General features: G+C 53.8%; 1 protein-coding gene across 15 annotated transcripts; it reads left to right on the top strand.

The window, feature by feature from the left end:
- The first annotated feature begins 922 nt into the window (after positions 1–922).
- Positions 923–23,780, top strand: Pcnx3 (pecanex 3). Of its 15 annotated transcripts, none has more exons than XM_087563045.1 (35): positions 923–1,622; positions 1,945–2,132; positions 2,351–2,384; positions 2,573–2,612; positions 2,697–2,792; positions 3,003–4,130; positions 4,553–4,676; positions 4,757–4,935; positions 5,374–5,464; positions 5,845–5,980; positions 7,842–7,963; positions 8,995–9,148; positions 9,399–9,431; positions 9,656–9,827; positions 9,927–10,037; positions 10,387–10,478; positions 10,608–10,717; positions 10,865–10,970; positions 11,085–11,177; positions 11,320–11,470; positions 13,190–13,334; positions 13,654–13,831; positions 14,946–15,054; positions 15,185–15,314; positions 15,718–15,776; positions 15,878–16,093; positions 16,511–16,764; positions 20,737–20,967; positions 21,113–21,216; positions 21,425–21,572; positions 21,669–21,899; positions 21,984–22,258; positions 22,584–22,717; positions 22,798–23,096; positions 23,177–23,780. In XM_087563045.1, the coding sequence occupies exons 1-35, from the start codon at positions 1,470–1,472 to the stop codon at positions 23,369–23,371; spliced, it is 6,021 nt and encodes a 2,006-aa protein (XP_087419171.1). In that variant the 5' UTR covers positions 923–1,469; the 3' UTR covers positions 23,372–23,780. The 15 variants fall into 15 exon arrangements, with proteins under 15 accessions (XP_087419171.1, XP_087419144.1, XP_087419137.1 ...); XM_087563018.1 differs by having other exon boundaries at positions 7,803–7,963; XM_087563011.1 differs by having other exon boundaries at positions 2,351–2,450; positions 4,760–4,935; positions 7,821–7,963.
- Positions 23,781–24,152: the final 372 nt, after the last annotated feature.

Here is a 24,152-nt window from a genome sequence, read left to right as displayed (position 1 = left end):
GGTCCTCCTGCCTCTCCAGCCCCCAAACACACCATCACAACTCTAAGAAAAGCCTTACGTTAGGAGCTCCGCTGCTCAGGGTCGAAGTGGATCTCTGCAAAGACAGATAAGAATCCTTGTGTCTGAATCCTCAGCAAAATCACCCTTGCGATTGCGCCCAAACCCAAATCTGGTCTTGGCTACGAAGTTGCAGAACTCTTTAAGCTTCGTTCTTTTCATATATGAAATAACAAGATACCCTGCTTTTCAATGCTAGAGGGGGAGGTGAATAGGGAAGTTTGGAACTTCAGACTTGGCTTACACCTTAAGCTCTTGGAACCATTTAAAATTATCTTCCTTTCACCTGAGAGGCAATCCATTTTTTCGTGTCCTTTCCCCAAGAGGCAAAAACCTGACACTGTTGTTCAGAACTTTGCCTGGGATTCGATTCAGAGTTGAAGGGCCTTCAACAACTTCGTTAGTTTATCACTTGTGTCGGTCACTTTAAGCATGCCGATATCATCCTGTTCGACTACTCAAGTCTGATTAGGATCCTTCTCTCCATCGTCTAAGCTCTGACCCGGAAGTAGAGGCGTAAGCCAAGCGACGACTTGACTTACGGTCAACCAGTAGGAGGGCGGCCCAAGTTAGAGGTGTGACCCGGTAACGCAAACTGGAAGTAGCCTTGAGGAGTTCCAGCCTCCTACTTTTCTCCGCCTCCTGTAACGCATTGGAAAAGCTTTGCGCCAATCATTAAGTCGTTACCCAATGGCGACTCATCCGGGCATGCGCATGAGCCAAATCCCGTCCCTTTTTTTTTTTTTTTTTTGGACTCTCTAGAATTTGACTGCGCGCGCCTAAGACATCTCCGCATCCCGTCTTTTCGCTACTTCTCTGCGCTTGCGCACTTTTGCCACCAGGTTTTCCTTTTCCGGGTCCCAACAGGTTCTAACGGGCGCATGCGCCAGTGCAGGCTGGCAGCTCGCGGCTCCTTCTTCCGGCCTCCCCTTTGCGCCGGCACCGGTAGAAGCGGGGCGAACGCAGAACCCCAAGCTTTTGACCTGCGACCCCGGAAGTGGACCTCAGGGTCCCAAGGCTTTCTCCGGTCCGGAGCCAAGGGACCTATCACTGGCACTCCGAGAGCACCTATTCCACGCCCACCTCTGGATGCCGCCGACGGGTGCCCAGCCCGTGCCCTGCGCCTGCCTTCAGGCTTGGCCCCTTACAACAGTTCTGGGCCACCGGAGGGGGCCCAGGCCCCGCCTCTGATGCCAGTCCCACCTCTGTATTCCGGCCTGATCGGCTGACTGCCTGGGCCGGCCCCGCCCCCTGCCTGTGCCCTCACCCTGCCAATCCCCTCCCCCGTTGGGGGAGGCCATGGCGTGAAATCTAAGTCGGACCCCGGGACCCTCGGGCGCCAGCGGGGCATGGGCCGGGGGCCGCCCCCATGAGGGTCCCGGGAGGAGGGCGTGCGCAGCAGCGGCTGGGCCATGGGGTCTCAGGTGTTGCAGATCCTGCGCCAGGGTGTGTGGGCCTCGCTCACTGGCGGTTGGTTTTTCGATCCGCATCAGAGCACCTTCTCCAACTGCTTCCATCTCTATGTCTGGATCTTCTTGCTCATCTTTCCCTTCTTGCTGTACATGGTGAGAGGCTGCCACCACCTGTAACTACTGGGAGAGGGAGGGCAGTCTGGAGGGATGGGAGGAAGTGAGAAGAATCACTGTAGAGTTTGGTTTTATGTAGGGGGAAGACCAAGTCTTTCCTACATGGAGTGACCTTGAGCGCCTCATTTAATCTATTCGGTTAAACAGGACTGCTCCTAACAGGGGTCTTTGTACTGTTGCATGCAGGAGTGATGAAGTTTTGTAAACTGATGAATACCTAGTACTTTACAGTGATGGCAGGTACACTCTCAAGGGATCAAGGTTTTTCTGAGAAAGGGTTCAATTTAACTGTCATCTCCAGGTCCTGCCCCCCAGCCTGATGGTGGCTGGAGTGTACTGCCTGGTGGTAGCTGTCATCTTTGCTACCATCAAGACTGTGAACTATCGCCTGCATGCCATGTTCGACCAGGGCGAGATTGTGGAGAAACGCAACTCTACCATGGGGGAGCAGGAAGAAGAGGCTGCCCAGGGGGAGAGCAGTCTTCCCAGGTGACTAGGTGTTTCAGGGATTGTTTCTCTGTGTTTGTGGTTGTGTCTATGTCTTGGAAGATAGAGAAGGCTGAGGGAACACTGGCTCTAAGTACTTCCTGTAGTCAGGGTCAGAGCAGTAAAAGGGAGCTTTGAGGAGGAAGGAGTGTTAAGGTGAGAAGAAACAGTAAAGAGAGGTTAGCTGAGAGCCTCTGCTTAGCTCTTCTTTCTGTTTGCAGAGACCCTGGTGTAGAGATGACAGTGTTCCGGAAAGTGAGTTCCACACCCCCTGTACGCTGCAGTTCCCAGCATTCTGTTTTTGGCTTCAACCAGGTTTCAGTGAGTAGGCCCCAACCACAGGCTTCTGTCTCTGCTGTCCTGGGAGTCTGTCCCTGTTGTGGGCCTGTTCCAAGCCTGCTTCTTGCTCTGTTTGTTCATTTGTACTCTCTCCGTCTTACCAGGAATTGCTGCCCCGGATGGAGGATTCTGGGCCCCTCAGAGGTAGGTGGCTATATTCTGGGCTGGTTGGTGGTGGTGTCACAGGACCCCTGGGTCATTGTGACAACTCTGGTGATATGGTTATAGACATCAAGGAGCTGGTACGGGAGCAGGGCAGCAACAACGTGATTGTGACCTCTGCCGATCGGGAGATGCTGAAGCTCAGCTCTCAGGAGAACCTGAGTGAGTGGGCAGGGGTCTGGCAGGAAGAGCAGGTGTCCTGTGATTACGTCATCCCAAGTTTGGCTCCACTGTTGTGCTCCTGGATGGGATCCCCTTGGTGATCCTCTTGTGCCCATATCCTCAGTGGGAAATGGAGGTTGTGAAATCCCCTTACACTGGTTTGTGTTGTCACATGCCCTTCTCTCATCTCATCTTTCTTTCTTTTAACAGTTGGAGACCTCCCCCAGACACCCCCTGGGGTTGTCCCAGACCCCTCTCTCCCCAGTACGGATTCCTCCGAGCGTTCTCCCATGGCTGGAGATGCTGTTCCCTGGGGTGGGAGCAGTGTGGCTGACACTCCCATGAGCCCCTTACTGAAAGGGAGCCTCAGCCAGGAGCTAAGCAAGAGCTTTCTGACCCTGACCCGCCCTGACCGGGCCCTAGTGAGGACCAGTAGTCGGCGGGAACAATGTCGGGGAACTGGAGGCTACCAGCCCCTGGACCGGAGGGGCTCAGGTGACCCCCTGCCCCAGAAAGCTGGGTCTTCAGATTCCTGCTTCAGTGGTACTGACAGGGAGACTCTCAGCAGCTTCAGGAGTGAGAAGACCAACTCTACCCATCTGGACAGTCCCCCTGGTGGGCATGCCCCTGAGGGCAGCGACACAGACCCTCCTTCTGAGGCTGAGCTCCCTGCCTCTCCAGATGCTGGGGTCCCCTCAGATGATACACTTCGTTCCTTTGACACAGTCATTGGGGCAGGGACACCACCGGGCCAAACTGAGCCGCTCCTGGTCGTGCGGCCCAAGGACTTGGCCCTGCTTCGGCCTAACAAACGGCGGCCCCCCATGCGAGGACACTCCCCACCTGGTCGTACCCCAAGACGGCCCTTGCTGGAGGGCTCAGGCTTCTTTGAAGATGAAGATACCAGTGAAGGTAGTGAGCTGAGCCCAGCATCCAGTCTCCGGTCTCAGCGCCGCTATAGCACCGATAGCTCCTCATCTACTTCTTGCTACTCCCCTGAGAGCTCCCAGGGTGCAGCAGGGGGTCCTCGGAAGCGGCGGGCCCCTCATGGGGCTGAAGAAGGAACTGCTGTGCCCCCTAAGAGACCCTATGGGACCCAGCGGACGCCCAGTACTGCCAGTGCCAAAACTCATGCACGTGTGTTGAGCATGGATGGGGCAGGGGGTGATGTCTTAAGGGCTCCCCTGGCTGGCTCCAAGGCCGAACTGGAGGCCCAGCCAGGAATGGAGCTGGCTGCCGGTGAGCCTGCTATGCTGCCTCCTGAAGCCCGTAGGGGACCTGCTGCCAACCAGCCTGGCTGGCGGGGGGAACTGCAGGAGGAAGGTGCTGTGGGGGGAGGTGAGTGTTGGCCCCGGCAGTGAGGGTGAGGAAGGAGATCTGGGAGGGTTGAGTTTGGGTAAAGGGCAGACTGCAGCAGACCCTGTCATCATCAGCTTATCCTCCATCCCAGGAAGCAGATGGATGTGTATTCGATGGTTAAGAAATGTGGGCCACACCTCTTGGCTCCAGGCCCCATGGTTAGCACTGAGCCTCTGTTCCCTGCAGACATCCTCTGCCTAGCATCGGGGCAAGGCAGATGATTGCCATTCTTATTTCCAGAGGGGAAAACTGAGGCACAAGTGGCTAGAGATGTGCTGGCAGGGCTCCTGAGACCAAGTGTTCCGGTACTGAGTCTAACCCTTAGCTCCATTCTGGAGCACCTGTCCCAGTCCCATCCCATCCCAGCCTGTCACTTATGCTTGGGGCTTCTTTCTGGACAGCACCTGAGGAAACAGGTCAGCGGGAGTGCACAAGCAATGTGAGGAGGGCTCAAGCCATCCGGAGACGACACAATGCAGGCAGCAACCCTACGCCGCCAGCCTCTGTCATGGGCTCACCACCTAGGTGAGCATCTGCCCCCTGGCTGCAGGGTAGAAGGGCCAACTGGCTCTACCTGATGCTAACTTAGGGCTTACCCTGTCCAGCAGCCTACAGGAGGCTCAGCGGGGCCGGGCTGCTTCCCACTCCCGGGCACTGACTCTGCCCTCTGCTCTGCACTTTGCCTCTTCCCTGTTGCTCACCCGAGCTGGCCCCAACGTACATGAAGCCAGCAACTTTGATGACACCTCTGAGGGTGCTGTGCACTATTTCTACGATGAGAGCGGTGAGCCCTTCCCCAGCCAGCCTAGCACCTCTTCTATGCTTCCCACAGGCATCTGTGGCTACCCACACACCCCACAGCACTGCTGGTCGGTGATTTCTCCCTTGGCTCTGTGGCAAGTGCTTTACCTGTGCTGCCCGATGTCATCCTTGCAGCATCTCTGAGGTGTGGGTGTCATCATCCCTGCTCTGCTAATGAGGAAACCAAGGCACTCCTAAAGCCAAAGCCGTAGGCTGAGCTAGTGGTAGAACAGAGCCCTACCCAAGGCAGGCTGACCACAGGGCCTAGGCTTTTGATCTGTAGGTCCTTCCTACCTAACACTTGGTCCCCAGGGCCTGGGCTGTCACGACAGGGGACATACCACAGGGCTCCTCTTTGTTTGTTGGCCTTGATACCCATGTAGCCTCGGACCTTGACAGTGCTGCTGTACCTCTGTCCTAGGTGTACGGCGGTCATATACCTTTGGCCTAGCTGGAGGTGGCTATGAGAACCCTGTGAGTCAGCCAGGGGAGCAGGCAGCCAATGGAGCCTGGTGAGTCTCCAGGGTGGGCTTCTTGTGGGCCTGGAAGGCTACATTTCTGAGAGCATTTGTTCTGGTGGAGCAGCAAAATGCTAGGAGGGGAAGACAGTAAGGAGACGGGCATGTGGTCATGTTAGGTTTCCAAGTCTTCTAGGAAGCATAGTATTGGCCTCTAAGGAGGAGGGCAGGGAAGCACAGCTTTCAAGTAGGCCAGGGTCTGCAAAAGAGATACTTCTGCAATGTATCTTCTTCTGACTCCGGTGCTCCTGATCCTTGGGCACCCCAGCAATGGGGGAGGCATTCCCATCTACCTGGCCTTGACTCCCATCTCACCAAGATCCAGGGTTTATCCATGTCTATGTCCTTTACCCTCATCAGTGCTGTATCCACAGGGACCGCCACTCACATTCCTCCAGCTTCCACTCAGCTGATGTGCCTGAAGCCACAGGAGGCCTGAACCTGTTGCAACCGAGGCCAGTGGTTCTTCAGGGTATGCAGGTGCGCAGGGTGCCCCTGGAAATCCCAGAGGTGAGGAGCGGCTTTGAAAGGGCTGTGGGACAAGGTGCGTGTAAGCAGATGACTAAGGCTGGCCTAGGTAAATAGCCTGCCAGGCATCCCAAGAGGACTAGATGACTCTGAGGAGGAGCTTGGGGATGCCACTGGGTCCCCAACTTTAATGGTTTGGTAGAGGGTGCACAGGCTCAGAGCTGAATGGCTCTTCAAAGTATACGTTTACTTACTCTGTAAATGTGTTTGGTGTGTACCACTCTGATCCCAGAGCAGAGCAGCTAGCAAGATAACGGGTGTTTCACAGTGATCCCTGCAGAAGGGGCGGTTCAGTTTGTCCTGTGCCTGACAGTCTACAGGTGTGATTGCCTGAGGCTGTATCTGTTAATGCTCCTTACAGCATGGTTTTTTTTTTTTTTTGGTTCTTTTTTTTCCGGAGCTGGGGACCGAACCCAGGGCCTTGCGCTTCCTAGGCAAGCGCTCTACCACTGAGCTAAATCCCCAAACCCAGCAGCATGGTTATTGATGGTGTCCTTTTTTACTTCTAATTGTTTATAACTAATAGGTCACTCTAGTAATTAACAGAAGTAATGAGTGCATAAAACATGACCTTGACTATAGTCCCAGCTTCTCCAGAGACTGAGACCTGATACTACATGAGCCCAGGAATTGAAGCCCAGCCTTGCACCATAGAGGAATCCCGCCTCTACTAAATTATAAGCTAATACCTTAGATCACAGATGGACTGTGAACACTGTGAGAATCCACCATAGGCTGCTCTGTGTGTGTGTGTGTGTGTGTGTGTGTGTGTGTGTGTGTGTGTGTGTGTGTTTCTGTGTGAGATACTGGGCAAGCATCTATTACCAGGCTACTTTCCTAACCCCGTCTTGTTTTTTTAACCTTACTAAGTTGACTGGACTGGCATTAACCTCACTCTGTAGCATAGAAAGGTCTTGATTTGGAGTCCTCCTGACTCAGCATCCCAATTACCTGAGATTACAGGTCATTGCTGCCAGACCTGGCTACTCTTTCTTGACTGTTTATGTGGGATCGATGGCATCATCCTTGCAATCTAGTAGCAACTTAAGGGCCAGAGCTGGGCATCTTTGGCCTCTCTATTGTATCTTGCAGATGTTATGTGTATGTGCGTGCGTGAGTGAGTGCGTGCGCGCGAGTATGTATCTGTGTGCACATGTGCATATGTGTGTATGTACATGTGTATATGCACACATATTCATGCCTATGCATACAGGCATATCACAGTACACATGTGGAGGAGTCAGCTTTTGCCTCCCACTGTGGAGTCCAGAGATTGGGCTCAGGCTGTCGGTCTTGTGTGACAAATGCCTCTACCCTTTGAGCCATCTCTACAACCTATAAACACTTGTTGAATGGAGGATACATCCAGCCTAAAGAAGCTAAGGCTGGGGACTTTTCTCAGGGACATAGAGCTTTAGCCTGTCCTCTGAAACAGGTGTTCTGTGTTCCTGAATGAGGTTGTCACAATGACAATGGTGGCTCCGTCTTGGAGGAGATATCATTTGTGCTAGGTCCTGAAGGGCAAAGTAGATTTCACTGACTATTCTGTCTGAGTTGAGAAGACAGACATATGATTTGGTGACTCTGGCACCTGGAGCCTATAACAACAATCCAACTGTGTCCTAGGAAGCCAGAGCTAGGAGCAAGCCCTTGTGATGGAGAGTCAAGGCAGGCCACAAGGTCACAGACAGTGGTGCCTTCATGTGCTGAATTACATGCCCAGTCATCAGATCAGTGTTTGGGGAGGGGTGATGTTAGAGCAATGGGGTGGTGGGGCTGATGGATGCGGCTGTGGGGACTGCAGTTTGACCTGCTGGACCAGGACTCCCTGCACGAATCCCAGGAGCAGACATTGATGGAAGAGGCACCACCCCGGGCCCAGCACAGCTACAAGTACTGGTTTCTTCCTGGCCGTTGGACCTCTGTGCGCTATGAGCGGCTGGCCCTGCTGGCTCTGTTGGACCGGTGAGTTCCTACAAGTACTAGTTCCTGATCCCCAGAAAGTGTTGGGACTCCAATCTTCCAAACTCTAAGTGCATGGAGATGGTCATGCCATCAGAGACCCTGAATGCCTCAGTGGCTGGAGACTGTAGTGGATTTCTTTGTTGTTTTTGGCTTTTGAAGAAGGGTATCCATAGGCCAGGCTGGGTTCAGATTTGTCGTGTAGCTGAGGCTAACCCTGAGTTTCTGGTTTTCTGGTCTCCACTGACCATGTGCTGAGGCTACAGGTGCACACTACTGTGCCTGGCTTGGTTGGTGTCTGTTGCTTTTAGACAAGGTCTCATTTGTATCCTAGACTGGCCTGAATTCACTCTGGGACCCTAGACTTCCAGTGATCCTCCTGCTTCAGCCTTAAAAGTTGTAGTGGAGGTGTGAACCACCACTCTGCTGCAATGGCTTTCCTCAGGCTGCAGAGGGTGTAAAGAGGTGGGGTACAATGGTCACCTTTTCCTTGAAGCCTTTCTCAAAACAGTGATCCCTCACTTCCCCAGCTCCAGGGTCCGTCTCTTTTTCTCTTCCATTTGCCTGATTGCGTAAGTTAAGCACTTTCGTAAACCTGGTTGTCTCAAAACCTTTTCCGTTTTCCAGAGAGGAAACAGGCCAGAAAGTTAGATAAAGACGCCGTCAAGGCGTTCATTCCACATCCTGGCGTCCTGTCCATCAGCCTGGTTTCACTCATGTGACTGGGGACTGCCCATGTGCACATGGCACTCCTGCTGTGTGGACACCATAACTCATGTCCCCATGAGCAGGAAGTGGACGTGGCCAGGAATAACAGTGCCTTGAACTTTCAGCGTCTACATGGCCAAAGAGTGGGGCTCAGGGCAGCAACAAGATGGTTTTTCAGAGCAAGTACAACCTGCTCTCTTCCCTCTGAGGTCAGAGGTTTGGCTTCTCAAGGCCTAGAGGTTTATCTTTAGGGCAGAGTCCTGTCTCCCCAATGCCCCTTAGAAACTGGGGCAGGAAGCCATACCCTGACTCACATGTCTTTGCAGGACACGAGGGATAATGGAGAACATTTTCGGTGTTGGATTGAGTAGCCTGGTTGCCTTCCTGGGATACCTGTTGCTGCTCAAGGGCTTCTTCACTGACATCTGGGTCTTCCAGTTCTGTCTGGTCATCGCCTCCTGTCAGTACTCCCTGCTCAAGGTCAGGCCTGGCTCCCCAAATCCACAACTTTCCTGGGCCTTCTGCTTTCCCTTATTTCAGGTCTGAGGGGAAGTATGGATAATCTGATTGGGACCCTTTTAGCCAGCTACCCATCTGTACTGTACTGAGGCTCAGGACAGTACAGGGTCCTGCCCTGGTCACTTCCTACTGCCCAGTGGTGGAGCTGTGTCCCTTTTCTGTGGACACAAGTTCTTGTTGCCAACATAGCCCTGTGTCCTGTCTCTTCCAGAGCGTGCAGCCTGATGCAGCATCTCCCATGCATGTGAGTACCTGTGGGGCAATACTCTGGCCAGAAGGCCCTGGAGGGTCTGAGCAAATTCAAGGCCATGGTGGGAGAGAGGCAGTGTTCCCTCACCACCCGCTTTGCTCCCATCTTCCCCAGTTTTCCAGCTTGGATGTGGTCAAGTCTGGGGCATGTTGAATATGTGCACATGTCCCAGGGAGGTCAGTGGGGAAGGCCCAATTCCTCACTGGCCCACTCCCTAGGGCCACAACTGGGTGATTGCGTACAGCCGGCCTGTCTACTTCTGTATCTGCTGTCTACTCATCTGGCTGTTGGATGCCCTGGGGACCGCCCAGCCCTTCCCACCCGTCTCCCTGTATGGCCTCACGCTCTTCTCTGCCTCTTTCTTCTTCTGCGCCCGAGATGTGGCCACTGGTAAGGCAGGGCAAGATTGACCCAAGGGAGTGAGTCTGGAGGGTGGGCCAAGGAGAGGCTGGCAGGCTAATTGGTCCTTCACTCCCTCCTTCTGCACAGTGTTCACCTTATGCTTCCCCTTCGTCTTCCTCCTGGGCCTCCTGCCCCAGGTCAACACCTGCCTCATGTACCTCCTGGAGCAGATAGATATGCACGGCTTTGGGGGCACAGGTATGGCCCACAGGTAGCTTATGTGGAAGAGACAACGTTGGGCCAGGAGGTTCCACCCGCGGATTGGGTCTGCAGCTCTGGTTCTTACAGAGCCTTGTCCTGCATCTGTAGTCTGGCTGTAAGGAACCCATCCTGCCTGTCCTCTTCATCTCCTCTCTTTTTCTCTCCCCTCCCTTCCCTAGGCAAGTAGTTTCAGCCCAGAACACTAGAAGCTCTGAAGTTTGGGTGGAGATGGCTGGTGTCATAGGAAGTCTCCTGGGAATTGAGGCGCAGTAGAACAGGGTGAGACAGTGAGAGGTTGGTATCTGGAGGTCAGAGCTGGACTTTACCCATTTCTTCCTGCTTACAGCTGCCACCAGCCCGCTCACTGCGGTCTTCAGCCTTACCCGAAGCCTGCTGGCCGCTGCCCTGCTTTATGGCTTCTGCCTTGGTGCCATCAAGGTATGGGTGGTCTTCAGGAGCCAAGTATGCCGAGCCCCCAGGGTTGGCTCTGAATTGGGTTCAGCAGTGGCTTCTCATATAGGACATCCCTTTTCACTACCCCTGACCAGCATGGGTTCTCTCTTTTAGACACCTTGGCCAGAGCAGCACGTCCCTGTCCTCTTCTCAGTCTTCTGTGGCCTCCTGGTGGCACTGTCCTACCATCTGAGCCGGCAGAGCAGTGACCCCACCGTTCTCTGGTGAGTTGTGTGTGTGTGTGTGTGTGTGTGTGTGTGTGTGTATGTTCACACCTGGAACTTGGGCAGTCAGTGAGTGCATGTACCTGAGACTGACATTATATGTGTGAGGAAGGGACATTAGTGCCTGCTTTGGCCTCTGACTTTCAGGTCTCTCGTTCGGAGTAAGCTCTTCCCTGAGCTAGAGGAGCGGAGCCTAGAGACAGCCCGTGCGGAACCCCCAGACCCACTGCCAGAGAAGATGCGCCAGTCAGTGGTAAGGGACGGGAACTGATGGGGGGTGGAGTATGGGGTTCCGGCAGGTCTGAGCCTGGGAAGGACATGCCAGCCTATGCAGTAGGCAGTCAGGCTGTTTCTCCCGGCTCTGCAGCGTGAAGTCTTACACTCCGACCTGGTGATGTGTGTGGTGATTGCTGTTCTCACCTTTGCCATCAGTGCCAGCACCGTCTTCATTGCCCTGAAGGTTTGTGTGGTGTATATAGATAATCCCCTCTTGGTTTTGATAAGTGCCTGCCTGCTGCACTTGAGAGCCCCTCTGTAGGTCACACCTACCCTGGTGGGCTGAGCCCAGGCTGAATTGAGCCTTTGGCCTCTCCCTCCTGCAGTCAGTTCTGGGCTTCGTGTTGTATGCACTGGCAGGAGCTGTGGGCTTCTTCACACACTACCTGCTGCCGCAGCTCCGCAAACAGCTCCCCTGGTTCTGCCTCTCGCAGCCTGTGCTGAAGCCACTGGAGTACAGCCAGTATGAAGTGCGAGGTGAGTGCCCCGGTCCACTCTTCCCATTGCCGCACTGGGCACAGTCAGGTTGGAGGGCATCCTGATGTCAGTGAGTACCTGCTGCTCGTCCTGCTCTCAGGTGTCCTGTGCCCATTCCTTTCACTGCCCTGGGACAGCCTCTGCTGTGCTCCAGGCCTGAGCAGGCCCTTTCTTGCTTCCTGCTGTTTCTAATGGAAAAGGAATCCAACACTTTTTCTTTTTTCCTTCGGAGCTGAGGACTGGCAAGCGCTCTACCACTGAGCTAAATCCCCAACCCCGGAATCCAACACTTTTAAAAGTTTTATGTTCTGAATCGCGTGGGGTCAGAGCCATCTAGTGCTTATTGCTGGCAATGTTTAAAAGTTAAAAAAAAATAGACAGGATGTATTAAAAAATATTTTCTGGGCTGGAGAGATGGCTCAGTGGTTAAGAGCACTGGCTGCTCCTCCAGAGGTCCTGAGTTCAAATCCCAGCAACCACATGGTGGCTCACAACCATGGGATCTGGTATCCTCTTCTGGTATGTCTAAAGACAACTACAGTGTGCTAAATAAATAAATCTAAGAAATACTATAGACCTTAAAAATTTGTTTTTTACATTATACACATCTTTAATCTCAAAACTTGGGAAACAAATGCAGGTGAGTTTGAGGCCAGTCTGGTCTACATAGTGAGTTCTAGGCCAGTCAGGGTTACATAGTGAGATCCTGTCTCAGAACAAACAGGTTGGTGTGGTGGAGGGATGGCTCAGCAGTTAGAGCACCGGCTGCTCTTTCAGAGGGCCTGGGTTCGATCCCCAGCACCCAGGTAGTGGCTCACCATCTGCCTATTGAGATCTAATGCCCTTCTCTGGCCTCTGCAGACACCGCATGCACATGGCACAGATGTCCATGCTGGCAAAGCACCCATGCATGTAGCATCTTTAAAAAAACTCTTGATTGGTGATACAAAGATCACAGTATTTGGTGTTTTAGTGACAGAATTTTAGGAGTGTGTACACACACCACTGCACACAAGTGGCAGGCAGAAAACCTTCTGGGGTTCTTTCTCTCCACTGTGTGCTCCAGGGAGACAAACTCATCAGTCTCAGTGGCTGGTGAAGCCTTGTTCCTTCCTAAATGAGAGGATATCGTTTTCCCTCGCCCTCCCCTCTTTCTGGCCCCTCCTGTGAGCCCCTCTTCTGGCTGTCTCTCAGGTTCACTGCACATACAGGCTACTCCATATAATGTTATTTGTTTGTAGCCCTTGTTTTTCTCAAACACTGGGAAATTTTGCTCCTTGGGCCAGCGTCTCTGTCTTCCTGTCATTGCCTTAATCCAAGAGAGCTTCCCCCTCAGAAGGACCTGCAGCTTGCAGTCATCCCAACCCCACAGCCTAGACAATATGGCCTTCGCCTGAGTCTGGGAGGTATCTAGGAGGTTTATTTGTTGGCTTTGTGTCTACAGACAGTAAAAACAGCAAAGTCCCCTCCCCCAAGCCTGTGACATGCTAAGTGGCATGTGGAGCCCCTTCCCTGTTGGGCTCGCTCTTCAGCCTTACTTGGAGCTGTTAGCAATATTCCAAAGACACTGGCCAAAGCCTCCAGGAACGCAGGACAGCACAGCTGGTTTGTCAGCCTTCCTGAGTGCTTTCTGGCTCTGTGATGCCTAGTCCCCTGGGCTCCAGAGAGGTGCCATGTTGAGGGCCACATGCTAGCTGACAACCCGCCTTCCTCTCACAGGTGCTGCTCAGGTGATGTGGTTTGAGAAGCTCTATGCTGGCCTTCAGTGTGTTGAGAAGTACCTCATCTACCCTGCCGTGGTTCTCAACGCTCTCACAGTGGAGGCCCACACAGTTGTCAACCACCCAGACAAATTCTGCCTCTAGTGAGGACCACTAACACCCCCACCCCTGCCATCGTCTGTGTTACATCTTCATGTGATTCCCACTGAGGAATGCGTAGGACTAAGACTGGCGACAAGCCAAAGCTGGATCCCTGCTCTTAGTGAGCTGCCAGTTAGAGCTAATATGTCCCCTTCACCTCATTCAGAGGTACTGCTCCCTCCCCCACCCCAAAACAACTAAGGCTGTTCTAGTGAACAGCAGGTGCCTAGGTTTACACAAACCATTGGTGAGAGATGTGTGTCTGTGCCCACTCCTCCCTGAGGCCTTGCCATGTCTGAATGCCTGCCCCCCCCCCCACAGCTGCCGGGCCTTGCTGATGACTGTGGCAGGACTGAAGCTGCTGCGCTCGGCCTTCTGTTGCCCACCCCAGCAGTACCTGACTTTGGCCTTCACCGTCCTGCTCTTCCACTTTGACTACCCGAGGCTCTCACAGGGCTTCCTGCTTGACTACTTCCTCATGTCCCTGCTCTGCAGCAAGGTAAGCTGGTGACTGACTCAGGTCCAGGCTGATGAACAGAAAAGCAGAACTGCTCTGTCAGAGGGCAAAAATGTGTCCTGGGCCTTCATTGCTTTAACAGTGGGCCTTTGCAGTGGCCTGAAGAAGGCATTCCTCCACTTCTGCCTGTAGAGAGCAGGTTGAGACTTGGAAGGGGAACTTGCTCAGGCCCTCCTGGGTGTTGGTTTGACCTCACAACCATTTTCCTCAGGATCAGCCAGATCAAGGCGTGACCTTGCTCCCTGGATGCTGTAAAGCCTCTGAGCTCTATCCCTCTCCTAGCCAGTGTCCATAGCTGGGTTCAGAGCTGAGACCATATACCCTAGAGCCTGGGTGCATTGCTATTCTCTTGGGCTGTGGGGTTCCCACTCAGGGATTGGGGCTCACACAGAACAAAGGAACATTCCCACATTCTGAAGGCCTACCCCTGCCATGGTACTGGGACTCACATTGCTCTCTGAATGATTTTCTCATATTTGGCTTTTGTTTGCTAGCAAGCTTTTGTACTAGGTACCCTGCTGCTTTATTTACTTATTTGCTAGAATTTGAATCCAGGGCTTCAGGTATACTGGGCCAGTGTTCCACCACTGAACTGTTTCATTGATCCTCTTTTGACTTGTTTTCAGATAGAGTCTTATTAAGTTACATAGGCTCACCTGAACTCACTCTATAGCCCAGGCTGCCTCGAAACTTGTGATCCTCTTAAATATCAGAATTATTAGAGACCTGGCCCACCAGGCTTACCTTAGACCCTACTGAGGGCAGGGCCTAGGGTCATCTCTGGAAATCCTCACTAATGATTGAGTAACATGACCAGAGCAAGTCCTTGGCCTTCTCTGCCTTTGTCTGAAGTGGGCTTTTCCTATCCATGGGCTATGGAGAGCAGTGGGAAACTGCCCCTGTCATCATGGGAATTAACTGGCTGATGTTCTTTAAAGCCAGTTAGAAGTTACCATGGCTCAGGTGTTGCGAGCCAAGTCTAGAAGGGAAGAGCTGGGAGTGGTCTCAGGGTCCACCGTGGGACTGTTGTCTAGAGGCTTGGCAGATCTCACCACATGCGACTGTTTTACCACCCTACCCTTGACGACCCTTGCAGCTTTGGGACCTGTTGTACAAGCTTCGTTTTGTGCTGACCTACATTGCACCATGGCAGATCACCTGGGGCTCCGCCTTCCATGCCTTTGCCCAGCCCTTCGCTGTACCACGTATCCAGCTTCTGGCTGTGGGTGGGGTGTGTGTGTGTGTGTGTGTGTGTGTGTGTGTGTGTGTGTAGCAGAGAAAGGAGAGGGAGGCAGAAGGTCCTATGTGCCTGTTACCTCCTTGACTTGCGCCCAGACTCAGCTATGCTGTTCCTCCAGGCCCTGCTCTCAGGGCTCTTCTCAACACCACTCAACCCCCTGCTGGGCAGCGCAGTCTTCATCATGTCCTACGCAAGGCCCCTCAAGTTCTGGGAGAGGGACTACAAGTAAGTCTCCTGAGAGGTAGGAGCTGGTGACCAGAGGGAAGTGAGGCCTTGGAGTCCTGGCCAGAGAGCACCCAGAAAGGGGCTCCAGATACCCAGAGCAAGGATGCGAGTGCTTGACTTTGGCGCAGACACTTGAGGTAGTGAGTCTGGTGAAGCCCAAACATGCAGCAGTCCAAAGCCTCATGGATCATCTCGTCTCGGAGAACCCACTCTCCTCCAGGTTTCTCCCTCATGGTCCTGTGTGGGTCCCTTCATGTCCATAAGCTTTAGCCTCCTTGTCTGTCAGCTGCAGTGGGCTGTCACAGGTGGCATCTACTCATAGCTCAGGGACGTGGAGCTTGGGCTGAGGGTGTGGTGATGGGCTGCCTCACCCTGGCCATGCATTGTTGCTCTCTTTGAACAGCACTAAACGTGTGGATCATTCCAACACTCGCCTCGTGACACAACTGGATAGGAACCCAGGTAGGTGGTGGCTGCTTGTCCAGGAGCTTGCGGGCAGGCTGTCTCCTGGAGGGTGCCCTCTTTACGTTCACCTTGCCTGTTTATGTTGTTTTGGATCCCAGGCGCTGATGACAACAACCTCAACTCTATCTTCTATGAGCACTTGACACGCTCGCTGCAGCATACATTGTGTGGGGATCTGGTGCTGGGCCGCTGGGGCAATTATGGCCCTGGAGACTGCTTTGTCCTGGCCTCTGACTACCTCAACGCACTAGTGCACCTCATCGAGGTTGGCAATGGCCTCGTCACCTTCCAGCTTCGTGGCCTTGAGTTCCGGGGTGAGCCACAGGACTGAGCTGGGAGAGTAGTAGGGGACAGAGAGGGCAGGCCTAGGCTGGGACACAACATTTAGTTTTGTGTTGAGACTGGAATCTAGTCCAGCTCTCAGGTTACTGGGTGATCTCAGGCAAGGTTCTCTTCCTCCTGAGCCTAGGTGTCCTAGCCTGGCTACCTACTTTCTAGTGACACCCCACACATGCACACACCACGTTTGACCTCATAGGGGGTCCAGAGATTACTGCTGAAATCTGAGGCTTGAGCTTTGGTGCCAGCTTCCGGCCTACTCTGGGTCTTAACTGGCCCCTGACAAGCAGCATGCTAGCACTGTAGGTAGCTGCTGCCTTACCATCTTGGGTACTTGTTAGTGCAAGTAGGGGCTATCCTGGTAGTTCTGACTAGGCAGCCCTGTCCCACAGGCACATACTGCCAGCAGCGTGAGGTGGAGGCCATCACGGAAGGTGTGGAGGAAGATGAGGGCTGCTGTTGCTGTGAGCCTGGTCACCTGCCCCGGGTCCTGTCCTTCAATGCTGCCTTTGGGCAGCGCTGGCTGGCCTGGGAGGTGACAGCCAGCAAGTATGTGCTGGAAGGCTACAGCATCAGTGACAACAACGCAGCCTCCATGCTGCAGGTGTTTGACCTCCGCAAGATCCTCGTCACCTACTATGTCAAGGTATGGGGTCTGGGGCTGGGTGGCAACTCCTGGTGAATTGTCACTCCTCAAGCATGTTGATGCTGTTAGCTGGAGTATAGGAAGGCTGTTTTGGTCAAAGGTCACTTTAAGCATTCTTTACAGTGCTACCATCAGACAATAGGCTACAGAGGCCTTGGTAAACAGACGCCTGGATAGGAACTCCCTATTGCACCTTCCAGAATACCTGTTTCAGGCCCCGAGTGTGGAGGGTGGGTGGGCAGCACATTTATGGATCCCCTCCCAGACTGATGGGGCTAGCTGGGGCAGTTGGCTAAAGTATGTTGTTGGGACCATCAGTCCAGGGCTGGGAGTGCAGTAGAATGCAGGCCTAGCATGTCTGAGACCCTAGATTTAACTCATAGTACCAAAATAACACCTGCCAGCCTTCCCATCTTTAACAATGATGGCACTTGCTACCACGGGAGCCAAGCAGGGCTGTATAGGGAAGGTGGTGGGGTCTGTGCTAAGCACCTCACCTGGGTAGGCTGTCATACACCTGGAAAAGCCTAAGGTGTCCCTGCACAGGCGCTGGCTTCTGTAATTCAAGCATCTGTTAGGTAGAGGCAAGAGGATTAGGAATTCAAGGCCAGTTTGGACGGTGTGAAAGACTCTCAAAAAAAGGGGTGGGCGGGGAGCTGGTTAGATGCTTGCCATGCAAACAATCATAAGGACCTGAATTCCGATCCTGTGAAAGCTGGACCTCTATCCCAGAGCCGAGGGGTGGATATCGAAGGGTCTCTGGGGGGGGGCACTGACCGATTAGTTTAACCAAATGGGTGAGCTCCAGATTCAGGGAGAGTCCCAGACTCAAAAACAAGGTAGAGAACAACTGAGGAAGACACTCTGTCAGCCTCTGGTCCGTCCCCACATGCACACACAGACACACACCATCTCTAGAGGTGAGGTGATTGGTTGGAGAATGTGACAGAGCCAGACTCTACCTCAGGCCTGGCATCTCAATCACTAGGTTTTTTGCCTTGTCCTGGGTGGAAGGGAGGGGGCTCAAGTCAAGCCAGAGAGTCTTGAGACCTGTTGGAAGTGGTGAGACAGTGAGGTGTAGAAGCTCTGGGCTGGAAATTGTAGGGTTTTCAGGCAACCTAGAATATTGCCTCCTTTGTCCTAGCTCATTTTACCTGTTGAGAAATAGAGACACGCAGACTTGTGGGGTATTAGGAGCAATAAGGTTCTGTGACACACAGAGAGGGGCACTATGGGAATGTCTTCATTACTGTTACAGTTTCAGAGGGCTAGTGCATGACATTGTCATAACTGAGCGTGGTTGTAGCCAGGCATTCAGTAGCTGAGAGCTTATGTCTTAGCCACATGGCCGGAACTTTTGAAGCCTCAAAGTTCATCTTAGTGACACACCTCCTCCAACAAGGCTACTCTTAATCCTTCCTAAAAGTCCACCAAGGAAGAACCAGACATTCAAATGAGCTTATGCAGGTCATTCTCATTCAAACTACCATAGAGTGTGGTGGGTTTGTGGGCACAGTCCAGGTCCCACACGCTTTTTTTTTTTTTTTTTTTTTTTTGTTCTTTTTTTCGGAGTTGGGGACCGAACCCAGGGCCTTGCGCTTCCTAGGCAAGCGCTCTAACCACTGAGCTAAATCCCCAACCCCCCACATGCTCTTAAGATCTGCCTTGAAACTCTGGTGACCTGCTGGGGCCAGGTGAGCCTGCTTCACTGAGGTTCCCTTTAAGGCAAACTCATGCAAGCCAAGTTTGTCCTTTTGTCCTAGGCGATGTGGACACCTTTCAGAGTCATGTGTTGGAAAAACTGAGAAACCATAATTTCTGTTGTTCCTTTTGTCCTCGGAACCACTCGTAGGAAAGTTTGTAAAGCAATGCCCACCCTTCACTTTACTAAGAAGCAGGCCAGAAGTTCATTCCCCACCCCAGATGACTCAGTTGTCCAGGTCACCCTGCTTCTTCCCACAAGTCCTATCAGAGCTCCATGTACCTCAGACTGCTGTGCACTGGAACTGGCGAGGCTTGGGTTGGCAGATTGAAGTGAGCTTGGCCCTGTCGGCCTTACTGTCCCTTTAAGAAGCCAACGTGCCCCTCAGCCTGGATACCTGAGAAGCTGGACAGAAGTGATAAAGGCATGGAGGGGTGAAGCTTGTAAGGACAACACAGGGCTGGGGCCAAAGTGCTAGAAGCCCAGGCTGTGGCAGTGCTTGGGCCTTCTAGGCCCTTCTGAGCAGCTCTGGCCATGCTAAGGTGCTTCACTCACATATTGCCCTTCCTGTGGACATCATTTAATAGATGTCTCTGTTACAGATGACAGATGGCAGTCTCGGGCCACAAAGCCACTAGCTCCTAGCTGCCTGCAGCCAAGCCCCATCCTTGAGGCCTTCAGGTTTTGCACTTTGTCTTGCATCCTTTGTGAGCCTTAGGAGAAGTGGGCGGGGCCAGTGTGTCCGGCCCTACCACAGCTCACTTTAGACCTCTTACAGGCACTGAGCCTGTGCAGGAAAGCACCATGGCTCTGAGCCCCATTCACAGCCAGTGAAGTGCACTCAGGCAAACAGCTAGAGAGAGTTCCAGACAGGAGCTCTTCCTAGAAAGTCCTGAGCTTCGGTGTCATCTTGAGAGTCACACAGAGAGCGTGTCATAGAACACAATGACAGTGTTAAAAATTCACTGCATCAACACATTCCAGCTCAGCTTCTCCCTGAACCAGAAGCAATGCTTTTGGGGTTTTTAGTGGCTACAGTGGCCCCTGGGCTTCAGAGATGCTCTCTAGGCAGGACAGTCAGTCTAGAGACCAGAGATCACTTAGTCCTGTTCCCTATGGTAAGACCCGAGTCAGCAGCCAGCTCTCACCAGACTTCTTCAGCTGTCCCCAGCCCTGCATTGTCCTTACAATCTTCACCCCTCCATGCCTTTATCACTTCTGTCCAGCTTCTCAGGTATCCAAGGCCACATGGGTGTAGAGAGCTGAAGGACACTCTCACCCCACACCTCCCCCCAACCCCCACATGCTGCCATGTAGCCGTCCACCTCATAGTCCGTGTGTTCTACCTGAGCTTTAGCTCTTCCTAGCTTACCCTGGCCATTTGCCCAGGCTCTTAGCCTCCCAATGTCCCACCACAGTCATCATGCTGTCACTGTTGCCTGGACCCTCTGTCCCTGGACAGCTACCCTATCCTCCTCAGCCTGGGCTTGTCCACTGCTTAGCCAGGCAGAGGGCCAACCCCATCAGCCTCAGCTCAAGAGTAGTGCATGGAGTCCCCATAACTCTGCTGTCTGCCAGCTGCTGTCCCAACTTTGCCAGTTCCCACCCTCCCAAAGCTGCTCTCCACTTGCCCAGCCAATTTAAACACCAGTAAGGCCCTTATGAGTAGTCAGACACTGGGGGCTGGGGATTTAGCTCAGTGGTAAAGTGCTTGCCTAGGAAGCGCAAGGCCCTGGGTTCGGTCCCCAGCGCCAAAAAAAAGAACCAAAAAAAAAAAAAAAAGAGTAGTCAGACACTGACCTTTTTCAGAGAAGGTCTCACATCTGTTGTAGTAATTTGCCGAAAGGGACCTGTGACTCAGGTCATGTAGGCTACCTGGGCTGTAGGCGACATGCTGTCTCAGCCTGACTTCCCTGTCCCAGAGATGCAGATGTTGCTGTGTTCTCACGTTCCAGCCCAGTTTGCTCTGTTATGTGACACTGGGCAAGGCTGTCATCAATGTGAGCCTCCGTTCCCCTTACAAATGGGCTGGGTTCTATGGATGGCAGGAAGAGGACAGGAAGCAGATCCTGCTGCCAAGTGCACGACCACTCTGTAAGTGGGGTGCTTCCTGCTGGTTCACACTCTGTCCCAGGAGAGGAAGCACTTCCCTACCTACTCAGCTTCAGAGAGAGGCTAGCTGCAGAAGCACATCATAGAAAGCATGGCTCAGGATGGGATGTGTCCTCCCCATTGCTGGGGTTGCCCCTGACACCTGCCCCTCCTCCCAGAGCATCATCTACTATGTGAGCCGCTCTCCAAAGCTAGAGACCTGGCTGAACCATGAGGGCATCGCCGCTGCTCTACGGCCTGTGCGAGCCCTTGGTTATGCAGACTCTGACCCTACCTTCTCACTGAGTGTTGATGAAGACTATGACCTTCGACTGTCTGGCCTCTCGCTGCCATCCTTCTGCGCTGTTCACCTTGAGTGGATCCAGTACTGTGCCTCTCGGCGCAGCCAGGTCAGGCTACCACTCCCTTAGATCTGCCCTGCCCCAGACTCTGGGGACTGGGGCTTCCTGGTCACTCCCTTCACACTTGGTGACTCTCAATCTGGACGCCAGTCCCACACGAAGCTGTGCCCTGACTGGGGGTTTTGTGCCATAGCCCGTGGACCAGGACTGGAATTCACCATTGGTCACACTATGTTTTGGCCTGTGTGTTCTGGGTCGCCGGGCCCTGGGAACAGCCTCACACAGTATGTCTGCCAGGTGAGTGCCCACAGCCTGCTGTTCTCCCTCTGCCTTTCCCTGAAGAGCTCCACATGACCTCCTCTCACTTGGATGAGACTCTTAGCAGTCCTGACCGACCTTGCCTGCTCTTGCACTGCTCTGTGAGGAAGAGTTTGGCTTCCTTGGCAAGACAGGGAATGGCCCCTTCTGGCTCTCTCCCCATTGCTGATGTCTTCTCCCCACCCAGCCTGGAGCCCTTCCTCTATGGCCTGCATGCCCTGTTCAAGGGGGACTTCCGCATCACCTCCCCTCGTGATGAGTGGGTCTTTGCGGACATGGACCTGCTTCACCGAGTGGTGGCCCCTGGGGTTCGCATGGCCCTCAAGCTTCACCAGGTAGGAGGAATGTGCAGAGGCACAGTACGAGGCAGGTGGGAGATGGAGCCCTCTCCAAGACCAGTGGTTCTGACTTCTGTCCTCCCTTCCAACCAGGATCATTTCACATCTCCTGATGAGTATGAGGAACCAGCAGCCCTGTATGATGCCATTGCAGCCAATGAGGAACGGCTAGTCATCTCACATGAGGGGGACCCTGCCTGGCGCAGCGCCATCCTTAGCAACACACCTTCCCTGCTGGCACTGCGCCACGTCATGGACGATGCTTCTGATGAGTACAAGATCATCATGCTCAACCGGCGTCACCTCAGCTTCCGAGTCATCAAGGTGGAGCCGATGGTCTCACTCCATCCTGCAGCCCAGGCCCCTCCTCAGTGTCCCTGCCCTGACTTTTGGTGTGGCCCTCCACAGGTAAACCGAGAGTGCGTGCGTGGGCTGTGGGCTGGACAGCAGCAAGAGCTGGTGTTCCTGCGCAACCGCAACCCTGAGCGAGGCAGCATCCAGAACGCCAAGCAGGCACTCCGCAACATGATCAATTCCTCCTGTGACCAGCCGCTGGGCTACCCCATCTATGTGTCACCGCTTACCACATCTCTGGCTGGTAGCCACCCCCAACTGCGGGCGCTGTGGGGTGGTCCTGTCAGCCTGGGTGCCATTGCCCGATGGCTCTTGCGCAGCTGGGAGAGGTGAGCCCTGGCTGTCACCCTAGCTTGGGAACCTTTATGAGGCCTGATCCTCTGGGGTTCAGGGAGCAGGGCACAGAGGTGAAGCAGCTCTCTCCAAGGTCACAGAAATGAAGTCGAGTCAATGAGCTTGCATCCTGAGAGATGACCCTCTCCCCAGAGGGATCCCCTTCCCCCTAGAGTGGGCTGTAGTGTTTAAAAGATTATAAACTAGGTAGCAAAATCTCTCAGGAGATGAGACCCCTAGGATTCAGGTGTTAGATGTTTCTGTAGGGCTCAGAATGCCTCTGCCCTGGACCCCTCCCACTTCTCCCGCTTCTCCACCCAGACTTCATAAGGGCTGTGGCGCGGGCTGTAACAGCGGTGGGAATGTGGATGACTCGGACTGTGCTGGGGGTGGCGGCCTGACCTCCCTCAGCAATAACCCCCCCTTGGCACACCCTACGCCTGAGAATACAGCAGGTGAGTAGGCAAAGCTGGGCTGAACCTGTGGGTTAGACTGTAGCCCAGCTGAGGTCTTTGTTCTTATCTCTGTCCTACAGGCAGCAGTGAACAGCCCCTCCCACCAGGTCCTAGCTGGGGGCCACGGCCTTCCCTCAGTGGCTCTGGTGATGGGCGGCCCCCTCCTCTGCTGCAGTGGCCTCCCCCTCGGCTCCCTGGACCACCACCTGCTTCACCTGCTCCCACTGAGGGTCCCCGGCCCTCAAGACCTCCTGGCCCTGGTCTCCTCAATTCTGAGGGGCCCAGTGGGAAGTGGAGTCTGGGGGGTCGGAAGGGACTGGGAGGACCTGATGGGGAGCCAGCCTCAGGGAGCCCCAAAGGAGGCACCCCCAAATCTCAGGTAAGGGACCTGTGGAAGGAGTGGACCCTAGGAGTTCTCATGTCGGTTTGTCTGCTCATCCCTCGTCTTCTCTTCCATAGGCCCCTCTAGACCTCAGCCTCAGTCCTGATGTCAGCTCTGAGGCCTCACCCGCCAGAACAACCCAGGACATTCCTTGCTTGGACAGCAGTGTTCCTGAGAGTTGCACACCCTCCGGCGCTCCAGGTGACTGGCCTGTCCCTGTTGAGGAACGAGAGAGTCCAGCCGCCCAGCCCTTGCTGGAACATCAGTACTGAGTAGCTGTCCTCTGCTGGATCTCATCCCAGGACTCAATATCGCAGACTCTGCTGGACCACAGGACTGATTGGCTTTGGCTCTGGTGTCTGCACCCTGATATCTGGCTACTCCAGTGTCAGAACTGAGTGACCAGACTTCTCCCTGATCCGTGGCCTGGATGCCCCAAATTGAGGCAGCAGCCTCCTAGCCAGGCCATAAGAGCCAAACCCATGGGCTGGTCCCTCTTTGAGCCCATGGTCAGGACTGACTTTGCCCTAGGCCTTGCACTGCCTACAAGGCTGGCCTCCTTAGCCTGGGCCTGGGGCCTGACACGTGGCAAGGGTGGGTTCATTCGTTCTTTTGTCATTTTTCTTTCCTTTTTTTCTGTGCTTCAGAGACACCAAATTAATAACACTATTTTTGATTTTGGTTGGCAGTTACTTTCTGTGGGACTAGGTGAGGTTGGTAGAGGTGCCTGAGGTGGGGAGGATGAACACACAGCAGAGGGTGAAGGCTGTGAGGTCGGACTGCTGAGTCCTCAGGTGCCACGGGCTGCCTCCCTCACCAGCCTCTGCTTCTCAGGCAGTCCTCTGTGCCCTAGTGGCTCACACATTCATCAGCCTTGATCTTGACCAAAGATTATTCAACCTCGTTTGTCCCAAGCCTAAAGAGAATGACACCTATATAGAGAAGGCTCTATTTTCTTTTTGAGACGTCTTACTGTGAACTTCCTATGTAGATCAGGCTGGCCTTGAACTCAGATTCACTTGCCTCTGCCTCCAGATTGCTGGATTTAATGAT

This window comes from Rattus norvegicus, chromosome 1, assembly GCF_021556685.1.
Source record: "Rattus norvegicus strain SHRSP/BbbUtx chromosome 1, alternate assembly SHRSP_T2T, whole genome shotgun sequence".
Taxonomy (NCBI): domain Eukaryota; kingdom Metazoa; phylum Chordata; class Mammalia; order Rodentia; family Muridae; genus Rattus; species Rattus norvegicus.
Note: the sequence above shows the minus strand (reverse complement) of the source record. Positions and strands in the feature narration are given on the sequence as shown.

What these genes read in the sequence shown, in the direction of transcription:
- Pcnx3 (XM_087563064.1), top strand. Translation starts at nt 1,427, where the DNA reads ATGAGGGTCCCGGGAGGAGGGCGTGCGCAGCAGCGGCTGGGCCATGGG. An exon ending in GGATTCTGGGCCCCTCAGAG is followed by an intron (nt 2,613 to 2,676) that starts GTAGGTGGCTAT and finishes TCATTGTGACAA; the next exon opens with CTCTGGTGATATGGTTATAG. An exon ending in CAGCTCTCAGGAGAACCTGA is followed by an intron (nt 2,793 to 3,002) that starts GTGAGTGGGCAG and finishes TTCTTTTAACAG; the next exon opens with TTGGAGACCTCCCCCAGACA.